Raw genomic sequence first — 24597 nt, forward strand, 5'->3', positions numbered from 1 at the left:
GCAACATATGGGTGTAGGTGTAGAGGTAGATTTAACTTTGTTTTTGCAGGCAACCTTTGCCACAATCATAATCACATAAATGTACAAATACTGATTTATAATGTAGAATACATATTTCTATTCATTAAGAATGTGTTATGGGTTCCTGATATGATCAACTAAAACATGTTTGGGTAATTAAGAAAAACCACAATTATTTTAAGTTTCCATGGATGCCTATTTACTCAGGGGTTTTCACATAAATAACTCATACGAAGGTTTATAAGAAAATTTTGGGCACACACACACTGTTGCAAAGCCACCTAACTGCAATATATTTAAATAAAAAGAAATGAGTATGGTCCACTAGACAAGCTACCACTGTGAAGCTATCATATCAATAAATAAAGACATCTTAAGAATGTTAATTCCTCAACTGCTACTATAAATCTTTCATTTTTCTTCTATCAACAATTACTTAAATTTTAAAATGAACCATTCATATGAAAGATGAAGTAAAAATAAAAAAAAATGTGTGTGTGTGTGTGTGTGTGTGTGTGTGTGTGTGTGTGTGTGTGACTTTCTGATACAAGGGGCTTGAACATAGGCACAGCAATAACACTTTACCATATGATGGAATGTCCAATTATTGATTATGGAAGTGGTTGTTATGGTTCTGCAACTAACAGTTACACCAACAGAATTAACAGATGCCAATATAAAGCACTGAGAGTTAGTTTGAAAGCAATTCATTCTCCCCCCCCCCTCCACCCTCACCCCTAACAATGATGCAGTCTTGGCTGAAGCACATGAACAGCCTCCAGCCCGGCTTCACCAGTGGTATCTCTCTGCCAACTTTCTTTTTCAAAGGAATCAACATGAATCCAACAATCTGAGATTGCCTAAAATCTCACTAAGCAATGCTTAACTGGACACTTCTGGATCATTACAACTCTTCCTGGTCCACTTATATTTAGATATACACATTCCAAGGAAGATCAGCAGATCACGTAAACTAAATAGTTTTAGCATTCCATCTGCACTGAAATTGTTGATGGTGAATGCAAAAACTAGCATTGCTTTTCACCAACAGGCTCACATTAACAATATAACTTTGGTACATTTTTTTAAGGCAGTGTATCTACACCAACAACTCCAAAATCAGTGACTCTCTCAGAAGCGCATGCTACAACCATGTTTGCAGAAGTCTAGGCTACACAAAATACCTGCAGTGGCAAGCATCATGACCACAGAACTTGTTGTGAAACTGTGATCAGTTTGTTTCTGCTCACAGATGATGCCCTCTCTGCCTTTCCTAATCAGTGACTCTTTATCTCCTTTAAGATAACTCGACTGAATAGTCAGTTGTCTACAAAATTATCAGAGTGTTGGAATTGTTTATTTTGTTAATTTTACTTAGGTGAACTCGCACTGTGGAATCACTGTCAGTGAAACTGTTGACTGCTTAGCCAAAGAAGCTACTGTCCAGGAGCTTACCACCTGGACTGCAATCCCAAGTATAGAATACCGAGATGTCCTACACAGACATACAGTATAGGGGGAGGAAACAACAAGACACAAAGACGAGAAGTTCATAACAATTCGCCCAACATTCCTTATCCTACGAAATCTCATAGAAATTCTATGCTTAACGCACTTCGCCTCTGTAACAGCCAGATTTAAATTTGACCAAAGATGTTTCCATAAGCATCTTTACAGGCTGTACATTGAAAGACACCTTTCTGCTCTTGTGGATAAGAAGAGGATGCAGATAACTTTTTCTCTGGGTGCCGCAGACTACATGGAAGTACTACAATCCTTTTACAAGTACTTGTGAAGTTTGATCTTCCACAGCCAACCTGTGTGAAGGCTCTGTTATCAACACAGGATCACAGACTTTTCCATGCAATTTACAGATTCACTGTTGCTGCACATATCCACTTCCAAGAGCAAAATATGACTGAATAGGGACTGTACAAAAGTGCATTGATTTTACAATGAAAATATGTACTGATCTATCTGTAGCTATGTGTGTGTACATGCAAACAAACAAATACTCTCCAACACTAATTTTCTATCAATATCTGCATATTTTATGTAAGTATGAACTGGCTTTATGTACATCAATGCACAATCATTCTTTTTAAGATAACGCAGTCTTCATGTCAACCATGTTTATGTATTTCATATGCATAATAAGGCATGGGTCTCTGGCATTTATATGAAAGAATGTAGCACTTCTTTTAATAAATACTACCAAATTCATGTCATCTGACACTTCTGGTGGACAGACAGTGAAAATTAAGTATGAAGGTGACATAAATTCGACAGTAATTATTACATGAAGACCTACATACTTTCACATAAATGACTAAGATTCCTGTTTTATTAGGCATAAGGACTACATAAGCACAGTTGATACGAGTATAGTGTCCTCTTAAAAGGAATAATTATGCACTGACACACTTTGTAGTGAGCTATCGCTTAAGAATGGTGTAACAGATGAAATCATGATTACAAATAAAATGGCTTAGTAATATTCCACATGAAAAATGTTGCCATTTCCAAAATATCACAGCTCAGTGGGCATAAGTAAACAGAAAATAATTTGTTGGTATTGTTTTACAGGTTAACACTTCTAATCTTCTATCCACTACATGCTTCACATGTGAATGCAGTTCGAGTGATCACTATTAGCTACCTGAGTGACAACCATTTGCAATAGAAAATCAGCAGATGTAATAAAATAGGTTGTCAATACCGATATTTACTGCCATCTGTCAGCATTTAACACTGAAAGTGCTTAAATATAATTTCCTGCTAGCTCTTTCAAGATTCCATGAAAATTTTCTGTGGCTTAACATCTCTTTCAGATGCATAAAATGTATTGACAGTCTTTTTCCTTAAAATAAAAAGTGATGCGCAATAATTATTGGCCAGTTCACAATTAATCATTTACAGGTCAAAACTCACAATGATGTACTACAATGATATGCGTGCTCCCCCCCTGCCTCAACCCCCCCCCCCCCCCCCACACACACACTCTCTCTCTCTCTCTCTCTCTCTCTCTCTCTCTCTCTCTCTCTCTTCATTAAATATTTTTATGTGCTATCTTTGTTGGAATCTCTAAGGAAAACTAAGTAACATAACAGTAGTAATTTGTGATTTAATCTGTCAGTATACTAATTGTTGCTGGCTTTTCATGTCAATGCAAGCATCATGCCTTACCTAACAGTAGGAAGATCTCGTACACTTGATGTAATATCCTGTGCTTCCACAGTATATTTTTCAACGCACTGCAAAACATCCCAGAGCTCTTTCTTTGGTCCAAGGAGGCCCTGTGGAATTTATCACTGATAGAAACAGAGTGTCAAAATGAAGTTTTAAGCAGATTTTTCTATTCTAAGAGAAAATAAATCAGTAACTTAACTTCCTATACTTTGTGATAAACTGTGTCTATCTGTCAGAGTAGAACACTAATCACACATGCTCTTCCAACTGACTCCTGCAGGCACAACACACATACTGAGAAACATTCAACGATTTAACCTACTCTTCTTCATATAAATGATGACTAACTGGCAACCTCAGCTGCCGACAGGTGGTGTTGTTATACCTCGATGTGGACAGCTGAAAATGTGTGCCCCGACTGGGACTCGAACCCAGAATCTCCTGCTTACATGGCAGACGCTCTATCCATCTGAGCCACCAAGGACACAGATGAATAGCGCGACTGCAGGGACTTATCCCTTGCACGCTTCCCGTGAGACTCACATTCCCAACTGTCCGCAATTCTACATATGTATTGTACCTTATACACATTTGCCACCCACTCACATTGAGGTATAACAACAACACCTGTTGGCAGCTGAGGTTGTCAGTTAGTCATCATTTATTCCAGGGAAAAGCTGCACGATCATCAACAGTAACTGTTCTTTCAAGAACAAGTTACTGTCTTCGTATATATCTTCTTCATATGTTTCAGTCTCACTCAAAATATCTTCATAACCAAGACTGTTATGTAAGCAGAGCTCAAGCCTTTCACTCAAATCATAAAAAGATCATGATCCAAGAATCACACTCATACTGCAGACTTTGGGAAAACTATTACAACCAAAGAAAATGACTCAAAACATGCAGAAAACTTTCAAATTAGAGAGAGATTTTATTCAGTTCAATTCCAAACCTGACATGGCAACTTCTTGAAGTGCAACTGATCTCAAGATTAACAGTTTGCAGGATATGAAGGAAATCTTATAATCCCTTAGAACTGTAAGTGACAAAATACAAATACTATCTTCAAGTTTTAGTCTTTCACACAGGAGAGAAGAAAAATGGCATCCTGACACGGTCATACAGGTAGTACTCTTAAGTCTCTCTAGGAAAATAATGACATAGGCCTATATATTTCTTTTTATGAAATCCAACTGCTTCAGGAAATCACAGACCAAAAGACACACTTCTGAAACATGTTCTGCTAATGACACCGATCATACTGTTTCTGGCAGGGATGGAACTTTTAAAATCAAATCTCAATAATAAAACATTGTACATCTCTAACAAACCCATGATGCAGATACACTGTGTATACACTGTTTGGGTAGCACATGCACAATACGATTTATAACAGTTTCAAGAAAGTCATAGTTTTTTTGACATAGTTGAACAGTTGCCCATTTAATGTTATGCGCCCAAAATAAAATCCTTCTGTAAGTAAATAATCACAGAAAAAACTGCCTTATTGTCATCAACCATAAATTTTCATTTACAAATTTTGTTGTTGTTTCACATTGATAAATGTACTGACAGCATTTAATGTGCAAAAGTTAATTTTTGTTGATGACAATCAAGCAGTTTTCCCTTAGTTTCTGTGACAACTAATAAACATAAAAAAAACAGTGTTGATTAAATAAACCATGAAAGTTTTCTCATTTTTTTCCATTTTTCACAACTATACTCATTAACAAATATATCTGTTGAGCGGTGTTGATATAATGGATTTTGTAAATCACTAAAATTTAGAATTTCTTGACTGCCAATATACTGTAAGTAACAATACAATTATATTTCGGAGCAGTACTACAGCAAACAAAAATGTGGTGCCTCATAAATTTTCTAGGTAGTTTGTGACGTTTGTCAGTTATCATTTATCTTGGCACGCATTATAATGGGTAAATTTTGGGAAGCTTTTAAACACAATTTACACTAATTCACGGAGACTCTGTTGTACAGTTCTGAGTAATCATTATCCAGTGATTGTATGAACATATACTCATTTTGAATTTGCAGAAGTTGGTTTTTGAGTTGGAGGCTCACATAGTCCAAACTGAATCCTTTTTTCATTGAATACCAAATATTCTGATACATGGTGACTGTTCCATAGAACTAAATGATTGGAGCTGTTAGTCCATGATATGAACCTGGCTTTGAACATACAATATAGTAATGTTTGATTATCTATGATATTGCAACATGGAGCAAAATTGTGACAATAATGAAAGAGTTTTGGAAAAAACCAGTGAGAGGTCAGATGATGTGAATAGTTTAATAAAGTTGGAGACATAGTGAGTATAAAAAAAGGGAGGAACAGTAATGGTCAAGGGAGCAGAGCATTCAAGAAAGATAACAGAGCATAAACTGAAAGAATGGCTGCTTAAAAAAGGATCTGGAGTCACAGCTTAACTAGAAGACAGGCTAAAACAACTGTAAGTTGGGGAAAATAACTATATTAAAACAGAGAAACAGTGGATTCATAAGGAGTGGTTAGATCTGGATAAAGAAAATTCTAGAAATGGGGGGGGGGGTTATGGACTGGGACTTGGAAAAATGTTTGTGAAGAATCAAAATGTGATCTGATGTGTTATTCATAATTTGACTTCAAGTGACTTTCTTCTTATTGTTTTATTTTTGAAGGGGAAAAACTTAACTGAAAGTAACTTTTGAACATTAAATGTCGTCAGCACACTTACCAATGTGAAATAATGAAAAAATTACATAAATTAAAGTTTATTGTTGATGTGAATCGCAGTTTTCCCATATTTTCTGTCATTATTAATCCAAAAATGCAATGTTGATTAAATTAACTCTCAATGTTTTCTTATATTATTTTTAATGTTCCAGAAACCTATTTATTACCAAATACACTTGTTGAATGATGTTGATTTAATGGTTTTCTCAATTAACAAAATTTGGAAGTTATGCAGCAGCAATTTACTGTAACAATGTATTGGATTAATGAAATTTTGAGGCAATAACACGGATAACAAACAATGCTGTTCTCATAAATTTTCTGGTTAGTATGCAAAGTGTGTTAGTTATCAGTTACCTTGTCCTGCATTACAATGCGCTTTTAAATGAAATTTTGACTGATTAAAGTGGATTTTCCTGCATCTTTGTGTTATCATTATCTAGCGATGTATCAATATATGTTCATTTTGTATTAGTGGAAGCTGATTTTCGAGTTGGAGCATCAAATAGTTCAATTGTATCCTTTTATCACTGAATACTAAGTATTAAATTACAAGATGACTGGCAGTTAATTTGATAAATATAAAATTTAACCTCTAGCTGTTCCCCTTTAACAGGTGAACAATAATCTGATGATTATGAAATCCTAACTCAAGTGTGATGGAGCAGCATGCACAACACTATTGAATATTAGAGTAACACTTATTTGGCTGTGATTTTCACATGCTAAGCTTGGAAATATAATATTGCTTGCAAAGTACTGAACCAAAAATAAACATAGAAAGATATTGTGATGCCACACTTTTCTTGGTAAATTGATTCTGCTGCTATTGTGATACTAAGCTTTTGTTTCTAATCTGAGCATTTAACATTTCACCACTAATGGTAACATTTAAGTGGATCTCATGCATGAGCCAGTCTTGCAGTATTACACATAATAATTATCACATTTTCCAATAGTGTCTTGGTGAGATTACATAGTAACAAAGCCATCAAGTCACAGCTTCCAAAGGATCCTTGATTATTTTCACGTCTATAACATCCTGTATTTCAAATTATTCTACATTTCACATTCCAATAGAATAAAGACAGTTATAAAAAAAAATTCCTGCTTAAAATCAAACAACGGAACTCCAGACTGGAATGTCAACAATGAAAGGAAAAGGATAGATTGATACACACCATAAAGATGACATGTTGAGATGCAGAAAGGCACAAGAAAGACTGTTACACATTAGCATTTGGCCAAAGTCTTCTTCAGAAAAGGAAACACAAACACATTCGCTCACACAAGCAAGCACACCTTAATGCACACAACTGCTATCCCCAGCAGCTCAGAACGGCTTACTGTGCTTGTCTGCAAGTCTAAGTGTCATCTTTAAAGTGAGTAGTAACCTATCCTTTTCCTCTTATTGTTAAATAACCCACTTACTAATGAAAGCTAAGTTGAACACGAAGGAAATTATTATACAGCATTATTCTAAAATAACATGTCAGTCCAAGGCTATCAAAATGAAATATCAGCAGTATGTGGAAATTATCTCCTGGTACCCATATCAACTTTTTCTATACCACTATTCACTGCTGAGTGTTCCTTACTGCAATAGTGATAATTCTAAGTTTTGATCCTGGCATGCTGTTTGATGTAATGTCTGCCACACAGCTACCAAGTATATTAAAAACTTGTTTTAATCCTACAGCAAATATTCACAATTTAAGATGTTTAATGAAAAATGCAACAGCTACCTGCAAACATTTAGCATGGGAGAAAATAATAATGCTGACAAATAGTTTATAACATACTTCATCAGAAGGTATTGCTTTTGGAAATGTTAGTTCCTTCCTAAGGGAAGACAGAGGGATAGGGCAGAAAAGGTTACAATGTAGAGGTAAGTCACTCAGACCCCAGGCTGAGGTGGACCCATCTGTTGTGGCTGATGTCTCTTCATGTTTTTCTCTTCTTAGTCCTCACAACAGGTATCACCTTAAATTTGGGGCCTCACTGAAGGGCCCCTGCTTTTTAATTTTGTCTCTTTTTCCTCCCCGGGGGAAAAAATAGTTATTATGGTTGTTATGATAGTTGTATAGTTGTTTCTATTTTCATGTGTGCCTGTCAGCAGTACTTTACGTACTTATTTGTTTTTTGCCTGCTGAAGATATGTATTGGCCAGGCATTCAGTACTCTCTCTCTCTCTCTCTCTCTCTCTCTCTCTCTCTCTCTCTCGATAAATGACTACTGTATTTTTGTCTCTGTGGTCCTTATGTATTATGTATGTTAATGGCAGTAAAATTGTTCTGCAGTAGAGATCAGAAATGATCTCCACATACTACTTTTAAACTCATCAGCGAGTCATGTGACATCACCTCTGAACACTCAGTCTCTATGTGCCTGATTGATTAGTTAGAGTGAATATCATTCTGTTTGTAAATCCGTTTATACAGAGAAAACTTTTTTGGGGACTACTGTAAATTTATTTTCATATTTAATATCTGTTTAGAGAATTTCTAAGAATTACGTTGACATATAAACCCTTTCGAGGATACTGAGTCTGCAACGACAGTAACAGAAAATTTGACACGAGAACAAAGTGCAGTCCGTCAATGGTGATTAATTATTAAAATAAATTGTAGAAATGAATGATAACCTACACAACTAGCTGTTACCTCATAAACACCTGTTCTCACGACCAAATAAATACGGAAATAGAGCACTCCTTTTTGCAACAGGGATAAAACAGTGATGTTTCTCTGTGGCCAGTAGTTTGATGCAACACATATGTTTTCTCATAGTGTGGGTGGAATGAACAAGAATACAAACACTTTGTTTGCACTGGACAGAATGTGTACATTTTTCATCTCAAGCATGGAACTTATTTCAGGTATCACCCCTTCTCTAATTGAACACATTTGCAATTTTGTACTTTGCATAAATTAATTTTCATCTTACACTCTCCACAGCTTCGTTGAAGGTCATCTAATCATGACAATCCGTCATTCTGCCTTGTCAGTGCTACTTTACAGCAGGAAGAGTGTGTGCTTATCTTCTGTACAAGTAGTAAGTAATGACTACCCGTACACTCCTGCATACTTCAGTAAGAGAGAACTAGTCAATGAGCATGAAGCGACTGCAGCGACACAGTTCTCAGACTCCTCATATTTGCAGAACTTCAGTGGGAACCATAGCTCATTAGCACTGATTTAACAGCATCGTCTTGATTTGTGACTTATGTAATCTGAACATTAGAGTTTTAATCACTCTGTTTCTGATCTCTAGGCAGCAGTCAGTTGCAAATGATAGTACTCTAAAATTTCTTGATGTTTCAAAAAAAGAATGTTTTCTTTCTCTGGGATTCCCATGCACATTCTCACAGCATTTCCATAATACTCGAGTGTTGATCAAACCTACCAGTAACAAATCTTCCTTTAATCCGACCGGGAGGGGACACGAAACACTAGAACATTGTTCAAGTATGGCTCACACACATGCTCTATATACAGTCCCCTTTATAGAGAAGCTAAACCTTCCTCCCAATAAACTAAAATCAACCACTCCCCTTCCTCACAACCGACCTTGTGTGCTCATGCCATTTCCTACCACTCTGCAATGTTTTGCCTCGATATTTAGCCAACATGATAGTTTCAAGCATTGCACCACTGATACTGTATTCGAACATCACAAGATAGTTTTTCCTACTAATCGGCATTTTTCCACATTTGCGGTATATAGCAAGCTGTCATTTACCAGCCAAAGAGAAATTTTGCCTCAGTCATTCTATATCCTGCTACAGCCACCCAACGCTAACACTTTCTCATTCACTACAGCTTCATCAGCAAACAGTCACAGTTTGTTGCTCCCATACCTGTCAGATTTTTTATGCATACAGATAACAAGAGTGGTTCTATCATACTTACCAGTGGCACTTCCAATAATACCATTATCTCTCATGACAACATAACAGTGACACCATAACAGGCTAGAACACTTTAAAAGTCTTCAAGACATTCTCATATCTGAGAACCTAGTCTATATGCTTGGACCTCTGGTAACAGCCAGCACTGGGCCTCTGAGGCAAATGCTATCCAGAAATCTAGGAATATCACATCCCCCCATGGCCCTTCATTCATGGTTTGCAGTATATCATGGCACAAAAAGGCAAGTTGAGTTTCCCATGAGTGATGCTTTCTAATTCCTTATTTTTTTGAAGACAGAAGTTTTTCTGCCTCTAGGAAATTTATTATGCTCGAACTTAGAATAAGCTCAAGAATTCTACAGCAAAACGAACATTCAACATACTGGTCCATAATTTTTTGTGTACATTCTTTTATCCTTCTTAAATCCTGGTGTCACTTCACTTTTTCCAGTCACTTGTGGCTTTGCACTAGGTAAGACACTTGCAATAAATGCAAGCTAAGTAAGGGAGCCAATGCTAACAAGTACTTTCTGTAAAATAGCATTGGGATTCCATTCAGACATGTCAGCTTATCTGTTTTCAACCCTTCCATTTGCTTGTCAATGCTAACGATGCCTATTTCTAGGACCTCCATACAGGAGTCCGTGATAGTCAAAAGCTGTCATGTCTGTATGACTTTCCCGCTTGAATGATGTTCTAAATGCGAGCTTTCCTTTTGTTGTCTCCTACTGCCACGTCAGAAATGTCCAGAAGTGAGTAATAGGGGGCTTTGATATGCTTCATGGTTTTACATGAGATCATATTGAGAAAAAAAATGCCAGAAGCAAAATGGATAGCAAACAAAAAATAATTAAAACTGTAAAACTGTAAAACTTAAGAATCCTTCTTGATGGTAATATGCTTCCATAATATGAATCACCTTCAGTACAGCCACAGACAGCCTTACACAATAAACATCCAAATCTGTGTTAGTTTTCTTTATGCATTTCCATAAAATAGACTCATGACAGCCCTTAAGATGAATAAATATGTATGGCATAAAGTTTGAAACTCAAAAAGGGATGAATATCAGACTCCCAACCTACAGTGCAAAATGCAGAACAAATGAAAATATCCGAAATGGTAAGGGCAATTGCAAAATAAATGGCAGAATTTCTACATTAAATGACAAAGTATATAATACACAAAGAAAAAAAGAAAAAACGTTCACGACCAAACAAAATAGCAAGTCTCTATCTGCATAGTGTAAACCTCAATCATACATCATCAGTACTAGCACATTTTGAGGGAATCAAAATGATTTTGAGTTTCAAAACTTATTTGTCAAGCCTTTCAAATCACACATAAAACTTATAAAAATGTTTTTCAAATTTCAAGGTACTTCTGACACTGAGGGTACCAGCCAGGGAGCAAAAATACACAGCACTTAACTTGTGGCAGTACCCACCCTCTCAATACAGTACCTCTGACGAAAAAAATCAGAACCACACATTTTGGGATGCGCTACAATAGACCTTTATATTTTACCAGTATAAATGTTGTATTAACATTTCATAAATGCTCAGAAAAACTTTAAAATAATGTTTGATGAAGTCTAAATCTCAAAAAACAATCCAGCCCCACCCCAGAAGGTCACAGTACTGTAAACAACACTCACTCTCTCTCTCTCTCTCTCTCTCTCTCTCTCTCTCTCTCTCTCTCTCTCTACCTCTCTTTGTCCAATTAAGTACTGACCATGCTAATGTGCATCCATGAACAAATACGAGGAAATTGCTGTAAATAATATGGAGAAGAAATTACAGGAAACTGTAGTGTCATTGGTAAGAAAATGTATGTTTAGATTTGCTGTCTGAAGTTTTGCTAGAATTTTTTAAAAAAGTTAACTTGCCCTTTAATATGAATTTTATTAGGTGAACAGTACCAGCTACAAGTTACCTTACAACTCAATCTAAAGATAAGTTTTAATGGTATTGTCCACACTGTGAAATACATGGTGTTGACAATGTAGCCTCGGTCCTGTATCAATTAATAAGGATCTACAAGCAGGGACAGGGAAAAATCATTCTATTTTATGGCCATGTTTTGTTTCTTTTTCTATTTTGTTCCAATTTCTACATTATTTTTTGCCAATGTCCGTGGTTTTTTCCCTATTTTAGTATTAATTTCTGAAAGCTTAGTTTTGAGTACCCTATCTTTGTCTTATTTCAATGTTTTTCAGTGTTATGTAATGTACATATCCACTACAATATATTTACTGGCACCACAGATAACCTTTTTTCTACATTATTAAAAAAAAATCATTTATGTTAAATTCTTTAAATCAAATCAAATAAAAATATTTCTGCAACCATGAACTGTTGCAAGTGTTTTTTTTTTGTTTTTTTTTTTTTTAAAAAAAAAAAAAAAACCTCATCTGAAGCAGGACAAACTGTCTTCAGCGAAACATCAGACACTTGACAATGTCCACATTTACTGTTGACATGGATAGTTGTTTTGACACTAAATAGTGAAATGATTCATAATAACGACTTCATCATTATCAATCTATGATTGAAACAACTGTCAATGCAGACTTGCATCACCTGTGGCCATAGAGTTGTTAGTCTAGTTTGAAGGTTCAACCCAATGTGTTTCAATGTTTCCTTCATCTCTGCCTGAAGTATTTGTCTATCTATGTTCCTCTAAAGCTTGCTGATTTCATAAAAAAACACCTTTTACCACAATAATGAAGCAATATTCAAAGTCTTTCATTTTGAACTCAGGTACTAGTTTTATAGGGCAATGTATCCCCAGGCCTAAGTTAAGTTGAACGTTGGTAATCTCGATCTTAGCTTACGAACACAAAGTAATTTTGTATAAACTAGTAGACCATCTTGTGTAGCATGATTGACTGTGTGATGCCTGTCATGTGTGATACCTGTGAAGTTTGCGTACAGCACAAAACTAACTGATTTACGTGGTTGTAAAATTACATAACTGCCATATTGGTGTTTTCAAATTTATTCCTGTGTAATACGAATATATGTAGTTTAATTAAAGCATCACATTAAAGACCTCTCAAAAATGCATAATTTTTGGTAGGATTTTCTGTCAAAAGTGTTGGGAAATATGACATCAGTGACTAAAACTATTACAGGAATGGATTTAATTCATGTGGGGCTATTTTCGTATGATGTCACTTCTAGAACCATGTTATTTACACGGGAAATGAATTGTTATTCTAAGATTACACACAGCCTGAAACAAAGCAAGCTAGACTATCCCACCCGCTATTATTGCACGCCTATTAATAACTTTTTTTTTTTCCTTTTCTTCATTTTTCATTGTGTGTCTAGTTACCCATATCATGTATGTTGTGTATACCCAAATCTGTCAAAATGTTATACATACCATATTCCACACACATTTATAATTCAGATGATAATTTGCAACAGCCTGATTATAGTGGTGTATTTAGTTTTTCTGGTAACCATATTAACAAAAAATAACAAATATTTGAAATTATCAAAACAACATGCAATGGCAGATTTTGAGTGAGCTATATCAGTAGTTTTGGAAGTGCTGACATCTACCATAAGAAAGCTGGGAATCTGGACTTTACAGTAATATGCTTTAATTTTTGAGAAACTAATTAACTTAACAGACATTAGGTATTTCATAAAACCTGTCAGTGTTTTATTGTGTTGCTGAAATCTGTATTTTGCATTGTCATTTATGAAAAATTACCCTGCCTGTATCTACAATATACAAATGAAAGATGAGCTTCATTTTATCTGAGGAGGATAGTTTTGGGTAAATAATGATGGACAAGGAAACAGGGGCATTTATACACGTTTTTGGTTATCAGGAAATTAAAAAGAAAAGAGTCAACATTTAAAGTAAGTTAAGAGAGAGCTGCATGCAAATAAGATGTGGAGGTGCTTTTTCTCTTGAGAAATCATGTAAATTAATGTAACATGAACATACACATTGTAATATAACAACTGTCAGTACTTCATTTAATTTAATCTGTACTACAAAAATTAGTTTCTAATTGGAAGCTTTTTTGATAAATAAATGATCACAGCATGAGTCACGTAAATGTATATGATAATTATGTTGACATGGTGTCAGAAACAAATAAAGAGAAGTTGTTCTTAAAAGATATTTCTCATGTGACAACAAAATCAAAATCATTATTATTATGAATATCTAGATACATACTCTTTAATCCACTGTATGGTGAATGGTTTATGCATCTGTATGAGCCTTCACTGCTCATATCTTGTCCATCAGATCATTTACGTATATCAAGAATATGAGCGGTTCTGGGGCACTCCTAATGATACCCTTACCCTTGTCTTTAATAAAAACTCGCCGTCGAGGATAACATACTGGGTTCTATTGCTTAAGAAGTCATTGAGCTTCTCACATGCCTTGGAATCAATTCTGTCTCCTTGGACCATCATTAACAGTCTACAATGATGTACTGTGCTAAAAGCTTTCTGGAAATCAGCCTGTTGTTTTACATACGGTATCATGTGAAAAAAGGGCAAGCGGAGTTTTTACATGTGCAATGCTTTCTAAATCCATGTTGATTTTTGGATAGGCATTTTTCTGTCACAAGGAAATTTATTACATTTGAACTTGGAATAGGTTCAAGAATCTTGCAGCATTCCAATGTTAAGGATATGGATCTATAATTTTGCATGAGTGTTCTTTTATCCTTCTTCTATACAGAGTCACCTGTGCAGTTCCAGTCACTTGGATTCAGTGGTGGGCGGGAGATTTGCTGTAAATGCAAGCTAAGTTAGGGGCCAATGCAGTAGACTACTCTTTGTCAAATCAAACTGGATTCCATCTAGACCTGGTGACTTATCTGTTTTTATCTCTTACAGTTACTTCATAGTGCCAGGAATGCCTGTCTATATGCCCTCCATACAGGAGTCTGTGTGATAGTCAAACAACAGCACATCTGTATGATCTTTCTGCAAGAATGATTTTTTTTAAACACAAAATTAGACCTTCAGCTTTCCTTTTGCTGGTTCTATTGAAACACCAGACTGATCGATGAGTGACTGGATAGAAACCTTCGACTCGCTCAGTGACTTCACACAGGACCAGAATTTTCTCAGGTTTTCAGAAAGATCCTTCCCTACAGTACGGCAGTGGACAGCGATACTTTGTGCATCAATCTTTTAACAGGCGCATGAATCTCTACTAACTTTCACCTGTTCACATTCCCAGGTTATTTTTTGACCCAAGAGTGCAACAATCTCTGCTTTCGCAGCAATTTTTGAAGTTTGTTATTAAACCACAGTATGTCTTTTCTGTCTTTGATCCATTTACTCAGCACAATACTTCTCTGGACTGTGATTTACAATCATTTTAAACTTTGCCCATAATTCCTGTGTGTCCATCTTAGTTGAGCTAAATGGTGTCTACTCACTGTCTACGTAGGTTGCTAACAGTTGCTTATCTGCTTTTACCAGCATTACTCTCAAAGCTTTCCTAAGCATCATCACTAGGATGATGTGATTTCTGTATCTATAATGACACTGTTGATAAGGTCAGGAAGGAAAGAGTGGCTAACATACTGATCCCATTTTATACATGGCTACTCAAGATCATGAGCACTGCCAAAAGAGTTAGGTATGTTACACAGTTCACTTGGATCACAGTTCTTTCTTAGAAAAGCCCATAACAGAAATATGGCATAAACAATTATTGACGAATGGAAGGAAATTAAAAGCATATTTCAGATCCTGCCTTATAGAAAATGTCTCTGGAAGTTCTCTGTGTTCTTTGGGTCAGAAATTCAGATAAATTACTTAGTTTTATCTAAATCCAACATTGGGCGTTGCAGGGCCTGAGCACTTTCCCTCGATTACACTCAAGTTGGCAATGTTTCACTTTCAGGAGGTAGATAGTTTTAGGGTAATAATGGTAGCTGAGTGCATAAACTGTAACTATTTTATCTTCTGTGATTCTATTTGTGATTCCTTTAAATTTTCCCTGTCATGGCTTTGCCTTTATTTTTACAACTTGTCTGGAATGAAGAGAGTGGTGATGGACAGATCTGTAGCATAGCCTGTGGCCTAGGATCAATTACAGAGTGACAGTTGGATTTTGAGTTAGTGAAGCCTACGAATGTGATGATATGACAAGAAGCTCAGCTACAGTTAAAAAACAGTTCAAGTAGTAGGTCATGATGGTAGGAAGAACTCCGTTAACAGGTGGCAAAATTGTTGTTTACTAAACACAACCGGTTTTGCAGCCTAAAGCTGTGTCATCAGGTGCAACAACATTAAAAGATCATAGGCATACCCACCACTCCTAGTCAAAATTTACTATTCAGAGAATATTGTCAATACTATGGTGAGTGTAAGGTAAAGAAGAAAAACTCAATTCTTTAAAATTTGACTGCATCATTGAGAAGGCAGGGTAGCCTGGTGCAGGGCAAAGGAAAAGTGACCCAAACAAACGACAAAGAGAGACTACTAGCAGAGTTCTTCCTAACATCATGCCTTTCAATAGCTGCAGTTACGGCGATTAACTTGTCAACATTTGTGATTACACTCACTGTTCTTCAAATACACGGGGCATTATGTACTGTTATTCTTGTCAGGCTGAAGCATATATGCTTCCTCGTTGTTCTGTCATTAGGTAATGACACCACACCTCACAATGAACATTACTCTGCTAAACAATTAAGTAATGGCAGTGCCCTGCTCTAGGCTTTTGCCTCTGCAAATCTATATAAATGCTGTGAAAAATGGCCACCTCAAGTATTTGTTACAATGATTTGTGTGTAGCAGAATACATATATATACCTTCACGGAATGGAAATCAATGACATTTCAAAATAAAATAAAACTCTCCCATCATCCACCATCATAACAACCAGCTGTATTAGGTATCACGTCATACTGCCATTCATGTAATAAACATCAGTGTTAGTTAAATAAAAACAAATAATTTCAAAGCAATATTATGTCAACTGATGCAATGAACTAATTAATGTGGTACATGAAATACTGAAATATTTTTTTCATTTTGTAACTGCAATTGCGATTTTTCCTGCAGAAATATAGTACCTTACCTTCTTTGGCTTCAGCCCATGCCTTAATACATGTTCTAACACAATGAAAAAGTGTTGAAGAGGCATATGATCAGAGTCAAGCATTCTTCCATATTTAAGTGATGTTTCAATCAATTCTTTGACAATTAGTTTTGATATGTTCAACAAGTTGCTTCTTTCAATCATAACAGGATCTCGTGCTGTAAAAGGACAAGAAAATGGAAAGCCATTCCTCGATTCTGAAGTGATAAATTAGGAATTCTCAAGCAAAACAACTGAGTATTATGAAAATGACTGACAGACAGTTGAGACTGTCCATGAACATTTATTCTTGGCAACAGTATAATTAATATCAATATAACTAATACAGTTACAAATGTAATGCATCAAACTACTGAGGATAACTGAGGAAGCAACTTTTGTTAGTAATAAAGGAGTAGTAGGATTGAACTAACACAATAAAATTAGAGAGAATGACAAACATGTCCATGAACAGTTACACACAAACAGTTATTAAAAGGTTAATCACATCACAAAGATAGTGGAAATATTACACAGAGGTACACATACCTAGGAGAGGTAAAGGACCATCAGGAGAAGGAGTAGATGGTTGGGAAGAATCAGGAACGCTGAATTCAACATCCTGAAGCTCTTTGAGGCACAGCCACTCGCCATCCACAGAAACACGAAAGTTGCAAAGGTAGATGGTGTCCTGGGCACCAGCCATGTCCTGGTCTATCATGATTGCACAGTAAGCACTCCCACTCGTTCACTGGAGAATGCTAATTATGTATGAAGCACCCTTACCTACCATAACAGTGTGCATCACATTACACACATCACTACATGAATCACTAGACTACACTACTGTGCAATAGCTACAAATTTCCAGTTTTCATAACTGACAGACATAAAATGGCTACATATGTAATCTGATCAGGGCACAGATGTGGTTAATAAAAATTGGATTACAGACAATGTTATGTCACACGTCAGTTTACAAATTCAAGAGGAACATGTGGAATACCACACAGCTTTACGTGAGTCACAATTCCTCACTCTGGCAAACTCCCAGAATGCACACAGTGTAGCTATTGATTTTCTGCCACAGTTAGCTTCCCCCTCCAGATGGCACTGAGGAAGTGGATCAATACACAATGCTTACAAGCAGATGTTCGTGCTGAATTCCAGAGGCTAATCATTTTAATTTAAATTTGGATTGTTCCTTTCAGATTAATCTGCAGGTCTTCTTCCTTAAAACGAAAAAATAAGCCAAACAAAAAGTAAATAAATATTTCATTGAATGCCAAAGCAGACAATTACACCTCACATAAAAATCAAGTTTCTGAAATACAGAGATACAAATGTTTAAAACCAAATTATAGTCAGGCAAACTGGAAGGGAAAGGAATGGGAGGGATTTACCTTTAAATCAGTAGACAAAACTATCACACATATTTGGAGCTATCATACAAAACAAACAACTAAAATCATCTTACATGAAGCATGCACACCTCCTTATAGTGCCCTAATCATATTTTTACAACAACATTAATATCTAAAAATAGTGTATTTTACTAAAACTGTATTTCTCTATATTTTTCCTTAACTTTACATTTAAGGATTATCTACCACTACTTACTTACCGTTGTTGTCATAGCAGCCTACACCTATCAGATTTTATAAATATTAGAAACTGGTCAACAGGTTAACACAGGCTGAGAAAGCCATTGCCAAATGCGCAAGTGGAAACTGCCGTATAAATATCAAGTGAAAATCATTAATATGATACATTAAAATATCACGTGATGTTCCTTTGGCTTTGTGACAGTGAGGAATGCTGCACACGCAAACTTTTCTTACATTCCTCACCTTATAACAGCAGATTGTCATTCAGAAGCTGCTACGATACATCTTCCACTCTGCTGCAGTAAATTAGTCAGTATATCCATCTCGCTGGACAAGCATTTCCATCAAGATTCATCCTCTTTCAAGCAGCACTGTCAATTAACAAAGCATCAACCCCAAACAAGTTCTTGGTATTTTATTTGTAAACTAACACAATTACATCCACCATTTAAATTTAATAGGAATTCCTGGAAGGAAGATGACATTCTTTTCACCAAACATTACAGAGAACATTTAGAGAAGCAGCATCTGCAGCTGATTGTGGAATGATTCTAATGCCACATGTGTTCATTACCATGAAGACAAAATAAGAGAAATTAGGGGTGATATGGAGGCATATGGACAACTGTTTCTCCCTTGCTCCATTTGTGGGTGGAATAGGAATGGGAGTGACCAGTAGTGTTGTACAAGGGACCCTGTACCATGCACAGTATGGTGGTGGCTGAGTGAGTGAGTGAGTGAGTGTGTGTAAGACTTATTATTCCTCAGTTTTTAACTTCATGACCACCAATAATAGGTAAATTGAACCACATGATTCCTTATCATTATCCAAGACAGTTCCATGATTGATCTGATTGTTACAGTCATATTTTATCAGAAAGCATATCCATGTATTACTCTGCAAGTTTACAGTTTTCAGTAGAGTGGTACTGATGAAGCATACTGACAGATTCCCCAAGTTCAACAAGAACAGTAATACTAGTCATCAATACTTTGCTCTCACTAACTGCATTTCATATTTCTACAAGTGAAAGCTGCTTCCTAAAATGTTAACTGTCATCATTAACAGATTTCAACATGCGATATTTTTCTTTTGCCACACCATTGTGACGTTCTCAATTTCACCCCACATTGAATGTCACTTTGTTATGATGTTACTACCCTTCCATATAAAACATTTAATTTTACTGTCAGTATCTGCATTATTCTTCCACTTATTCTCTTATTTATAATACAACTTGTTTTATTTGCATTTCACTATTTTATTTCTTAAATTATAAGTACCTTCTTTTCATGATTATTTCTTCTGCCTCTTCCTCTAACTTTTTTGACAGTATTTCATTTCTGTTTTCTCACTTGTTAGCTCGATATTTTTATGGTTTCAGGAACATCAACCGTAAGTCTTGCACAGCATTACTTGGTACCTATTTTAACAAGAACCCTGTGTGTGTGTCTCATTTCAACTTGCACAATATTGTACACATCCTTCTTCCTCACTTCTTACATCCTGAAGACAGAGACCCTCATTTAGGAAGCAACATATCTGGTTAATGTTTCTTGTCACCATCAGTCTTAATTTTGGCCATTATTTTAGTTATGTACTGCATTTCTATTCATATTTGAAGACTTTACTTTTTTATATTTGGTTTGTGGATTTTGTACATTGTGCATATGCACAGGCTACACAGAAACTACCCAGCAAATGCGTAAGTAGTGTAATGTGATTACTTCAGTTACACATCAAATATGACACGCAGACTGAAGAGAAAATATTTTCTGATTTCCAGCCCATTTTTCCAGGTAGGATGCCACAGATATTTAAGCATTTTGTTCAAAATGCTATAACCATAATTCTTCACATGAACTTAACTTGTAGCAATAGCCACCAAAATGTTTATTGTAATACATATAAATGTTCAAAGGCTAAGTAACATGTTTGGAGAGAGTGTTTCAGACCACTGAAAAAAACAATATGTGAAATTTTGGTTTGAGAATTGATTTCAACTCTCTGCGTAAATTGCATTACTTTAATACAAATGAGTACGGCACGTGAAACACTAAGTCTGCATTTATATATTACAAATATATGGTTTATTTTGGGGCTGAGTTATTGAACTGGTGGTGGTAATTAGCAGTATGCTATTGTTTGTTTACTGGATGAACAATGGACGAGATGGTAAGAGTTGTGTAGTGGCCGAACTTAAATTTTTTGCTGTTCATGTATGATGTATGTACAAAATGTTCAACAAAATACTCAGAGGTTTACACGTTATGTAATAAAGCTTTCATTAATTTGCCACGACATTTTAGTTTTTGCAGTGGAAAGTGCGCTTCATGTGGCATGAACAAAGCCACTGCGTTACTATAGATAAAACTGTTACCACAACCATTATTACGCATTAATATTCATTGATGTTGGCAACTTGAAACCACATTGTCACCTTCCAACATAACCTACACCTTGCACTACACTACTCATTACCACATCACTGCAATCTAGATTTCTAGGAAGGGACGAGAGAACAGCTGCTGTCCAATAATCAAACAGAAAGGGCATATGGGTTAACACGGCTAGGCTAACAGAGTAAAGAGCGCGCGCGCGCCCACACACACACACACACACACACACACACACACACACACACACACACACACACACAGAGGTTTGCAGGGTGTGAATGTAGATAAAATTGATCTTCAACTATCTGAGACACAAACAGTAGAAACACGATAGTATTCAGTTGTTGTTGAGCTAGTCAATCAATTTAATCTATGAAATGTAAAGAACCACTCCATCAACAATATAGTACAAAACAGCTTTCTGCACTACGTTTAAAAAAAGTAGGCCTACAACCACTTTTCCTAATGATGTAGGCAGGGCCACCTCACATCACAACATTGGAAACAAAACACAAATTATAGTTTAATCTATTTTCGACAAGGTGGCAGAAAAAATATGATCACTGCGAAATTATTCATGGTGTGAAACAAAACCTCTGGGTACTGTTTTATTGTACATCAAGGCATGTTGAGATGCTCAAAATATGTCATTCGGTTCAACTCTTGATGTACAGGACATCTCTCTACCTTGAGCATTCTTTCACCATGGAAAAAAGGGGTACAGGAACGGAGACTGTCACAGTTAAATATGACAAAAACAGTGGGTCATAAGTAGTCCTTTTACTAGGCCTAATGTTAAACACTTCAAGAATAACATTCATATTCATTAAGCTCTGGAGAGATGTTATGACACTAACGGGTTTTGTTATAACATTATACGTAAGTCACAAATCAGTTTTCCTGTGTTCCACAAAAATAAAGTTATTCCTTAAATTTTGACTAGGCCTACTAGGATTCCGTGTTCAAAATGTTTCGCTGATATCAGCATATTTTGGAGAATATTAAACGCAATTCAAATGATTGTTCATTCCAAATGCTACCATTCATTTAAAATTGCGGCAAGGTGTAATGAAATTAAACTCTTACGTTTCTTTGACTTATCACTGCCTGGCCTTCCTCTTGCTACTACAAGTATGGGCCATTTTTCATCTCTTATAGAAGATATTGAGGACGAACGAGACAAACTTTTTCCTTCCGACGAGTTAACGGATTCATTTCTTGATTTGTCTGTTGGAGATGTTGGAAAACCTTCACCACAGGTATTCGCCATATTTAAACTAAAATGTTTACATGTCAACCAGCTGGAGCGTCAGAGATCCTATTAAGTTGCTTGACATCAAAGTATATTATCCTCCGGAGAGTGCCTGTCAAAAAAATTCCGGCACAGCAAACAAGAAAAAAAACAGATGTTTTACAGTCTAAGTCAGTTAATGCGTTCATTACATTTAAGTACTAATACAGCTGCAATAGACCCAATTTCTAACATTTCTTTGGCTTATCAATCCCTGGCCTTCCTCATGCCATTTCGTTTTATGACAGAAAGTTCTTCACAATTCGCGTCATTCATCAGATAGATTCATGTCAAACAGCCAAATGAACAACGGGATTCAGGACATGTTTAAAGGCTGAAAGCAACCGCCTTGATATCTCCTACAGCACCATTGCTTTGTGTCTTCAGACGAAGTGACAGGGGAACCATGGCAATCCGTCTAAACTAAACGACTGTGGGTCCAACAACGAGATCAGATGCAAATTAGTAACACAGATCACACAGACTGATTTCAGACTAGTAATGGAGGAGTTAAAATTTTCCAAAATATCATTTTGGTAGGTGGTAGTGACAGAGGGGAATGGCAGTACTAGTACTCAGTTCATTGGACGACAAATACCATATCACTAATAATTCTTGAGCAACTGCATATACAACAGACGTGGCGCCACTTGGCCGCCAGTGGCGACACCGAAATAGCGTGTAGAAACACCCAAATACCTGTGGCGCCACTTGAGAACTATGATATTTTTAACTATGCCACAAAAGTTAAAATCGCGTAACTTTGTCGTACCACTTCCTTCACTCACCACCAAAAAACGTCTTTCGACTGTCATCTCGTGGCTGAACTTCGAAGCACCATCCCAATAGTTTGGTTTTCATGTCAGTAATTTAGCTGTGCGTGAATTTCGTAGTGCTTAAAATGTCTACATAGTGGCTGTTAGTAACAACTGTATAATTTATTGAACTTATGGGAGTGGTTATTAGTTTCCCCAGTTATAATGCAGAACACAGTGAATAATAAAAATACAATTATATTGCATTCAAATATACACACTCACCATTACAATATCATGATGCACCCTTGCACCATAGAAAACAACACAAAAAGAGACAGCATCTGACTCTGTGATAATATTCACACTGGCACTAGTGACAACACGATATCTGTCGCTGTCACCACAGCAGCCCCATCCTTTTTTGAGGAGTGGAAAGTCATGTCAGTCCAAAACAGTGAGATGCCTACCTCACTTTATTCTTTCCTTCCTGTGGACGTTTACTGGGGCAGGTGACCAGCTGTGTTGTTACTGGCCACATGGGTGGTACACAGCTAAGCCCTTCCATGGTGATTTGCATCAACAGTGCATTGAGGCAGTTGTGATGAAGCCAGTTTGCCATCATCTCCACATATATTCTTACGTCGACCGAGCAAGCAGCTAGCCATTGGCAAGAATGCTCAATCTGCTGAACTAGGTTAGATTCTTAATGAGGTGCCCTCTTCGCAAAAATATGAGCCCCTTTCACTGTGGGAACATGCACCTCACTAGCCTACCAACCAGAGCTTGTTAAAACTGGTGAAGGATTAGAGGGATGTGGCCTTTGTGGAAGCTCAAAGCCATTTGCTATTGGTCAAGGTGCCTGTCAATCCATAGGTTCTGGCGTGACTAAAGCGAGGTGTGCTCTATCAACCTTATGTGCAGACTTCAGACATTTGATTAATACAGTGTCCCACTTGCCATTCTTGACAATGAGGAATCTGTTTCCTCTGGTAGAAATTGCGCTGATGGGCCTGTAGTCTGGGGAAGAGAGCAGAGTCTGTACAGATATGTGCAGACATCAGCCATTTGATCGATACAGTGTCCCACTTGCCATTCTTGACAATGAAGAATGTTTCCTCTGGTAGAAATTGCGCTGATGGGCCTGTAGAATGGTGGTGAGAGCAGAGTCTGGACAGAGTAATGTTTCAGCCACATGAACTGACTGACAGCTTTGCAAGTTCTTACATGCTCGCCATGCATAACCAGACTGAACAGCCTGAGATGTTGCATGTTGTACAAAATCTGTAGAAAACTCTGATGATGATGATGATGATGATGATGATGATGATGATGATGACGATAGGAATGTAGGTGTAATGAGGCCCTGGGCATCCATAGCTGCTCCTGATGTACCACCTCTGTGGACAAACAGTGTATATCTTCTGTAATTGCCTTATGTAGCGCCAGAAGTGCTAGCAACGAGGTATCAAACCATGATAATTCATGACATCTTCAAGCTGCCGTTAAAGTGCAATGCATTCACTCTGCCATCGTGTTGCTAGTGGCATGGTAGCTAGCAGTGTGGATGTGTGTGCTGACACAGAACTGGAGCAACTCTTCAAAT

At 36.6% G+C, this 24597-nt stretch overlaps 1 protein-coding gene across 3 annotated transcripts in view; it reads right to left on the minus strand.

The window, feature by feature from the left end:
• LOC126482372 (RUN and FYVE domain-containing protein 2) overlaps positions 1 to 22244 on the minus strand; it is a 149915-nt gene extending 127671 nt beyond the window's left edge. The window contains exons 1-5 of one of the 3 annotated variants that reach the window (XM_050106464.1): positions 22032 to 22155; positions 17729 to 18170; positions 17488 to 17652; positions 16939 to 17117; positions 3208 to 3317 (exon numbers count right to left, since the gene is read on the minus strand). In XM_050106464.1, coding sequence (XP_049962421.1) covers positions 3208 to 3317; positions 16939 to 17117; positions 17488 to 17644 — 446 coding nt within the window. In that variant the 5' untranslated portion in view covers positions 17645 to 17652; positions 17729 to 18170; positions 22032 to 22155. Of the gene's footprint in view, positions 1 to 3207; positions 3318 to 16938; positions 17118 to 17487; positions 18171 to 22031 lie in introns of all 3 variants that reach the window. The other 2 variants (XM_050106463.1, XM_050106461.1) reach the window with 2 other exon arrangements.
• Between the last annotated feature and the right edge of the window lie 2353 nt (positions 22245 to 24597).

Source organism: Schistocerca serialis, chromosome 5 (assembly GCF_023864345.2).
Source record: "Schistocerca serialis cubense isolate TAMUIC-IGC-003099 chromosome 5, iqSchSeri2.2, whole genome shotgun sequence".
NCBI classification, from domain to species: domain Eukaryota; kingdom Metazoa; phylum Arthropoda; class Insecta; order Orthoptera; family Acrididae; genus Schistocerca; species Schistocerca serialis.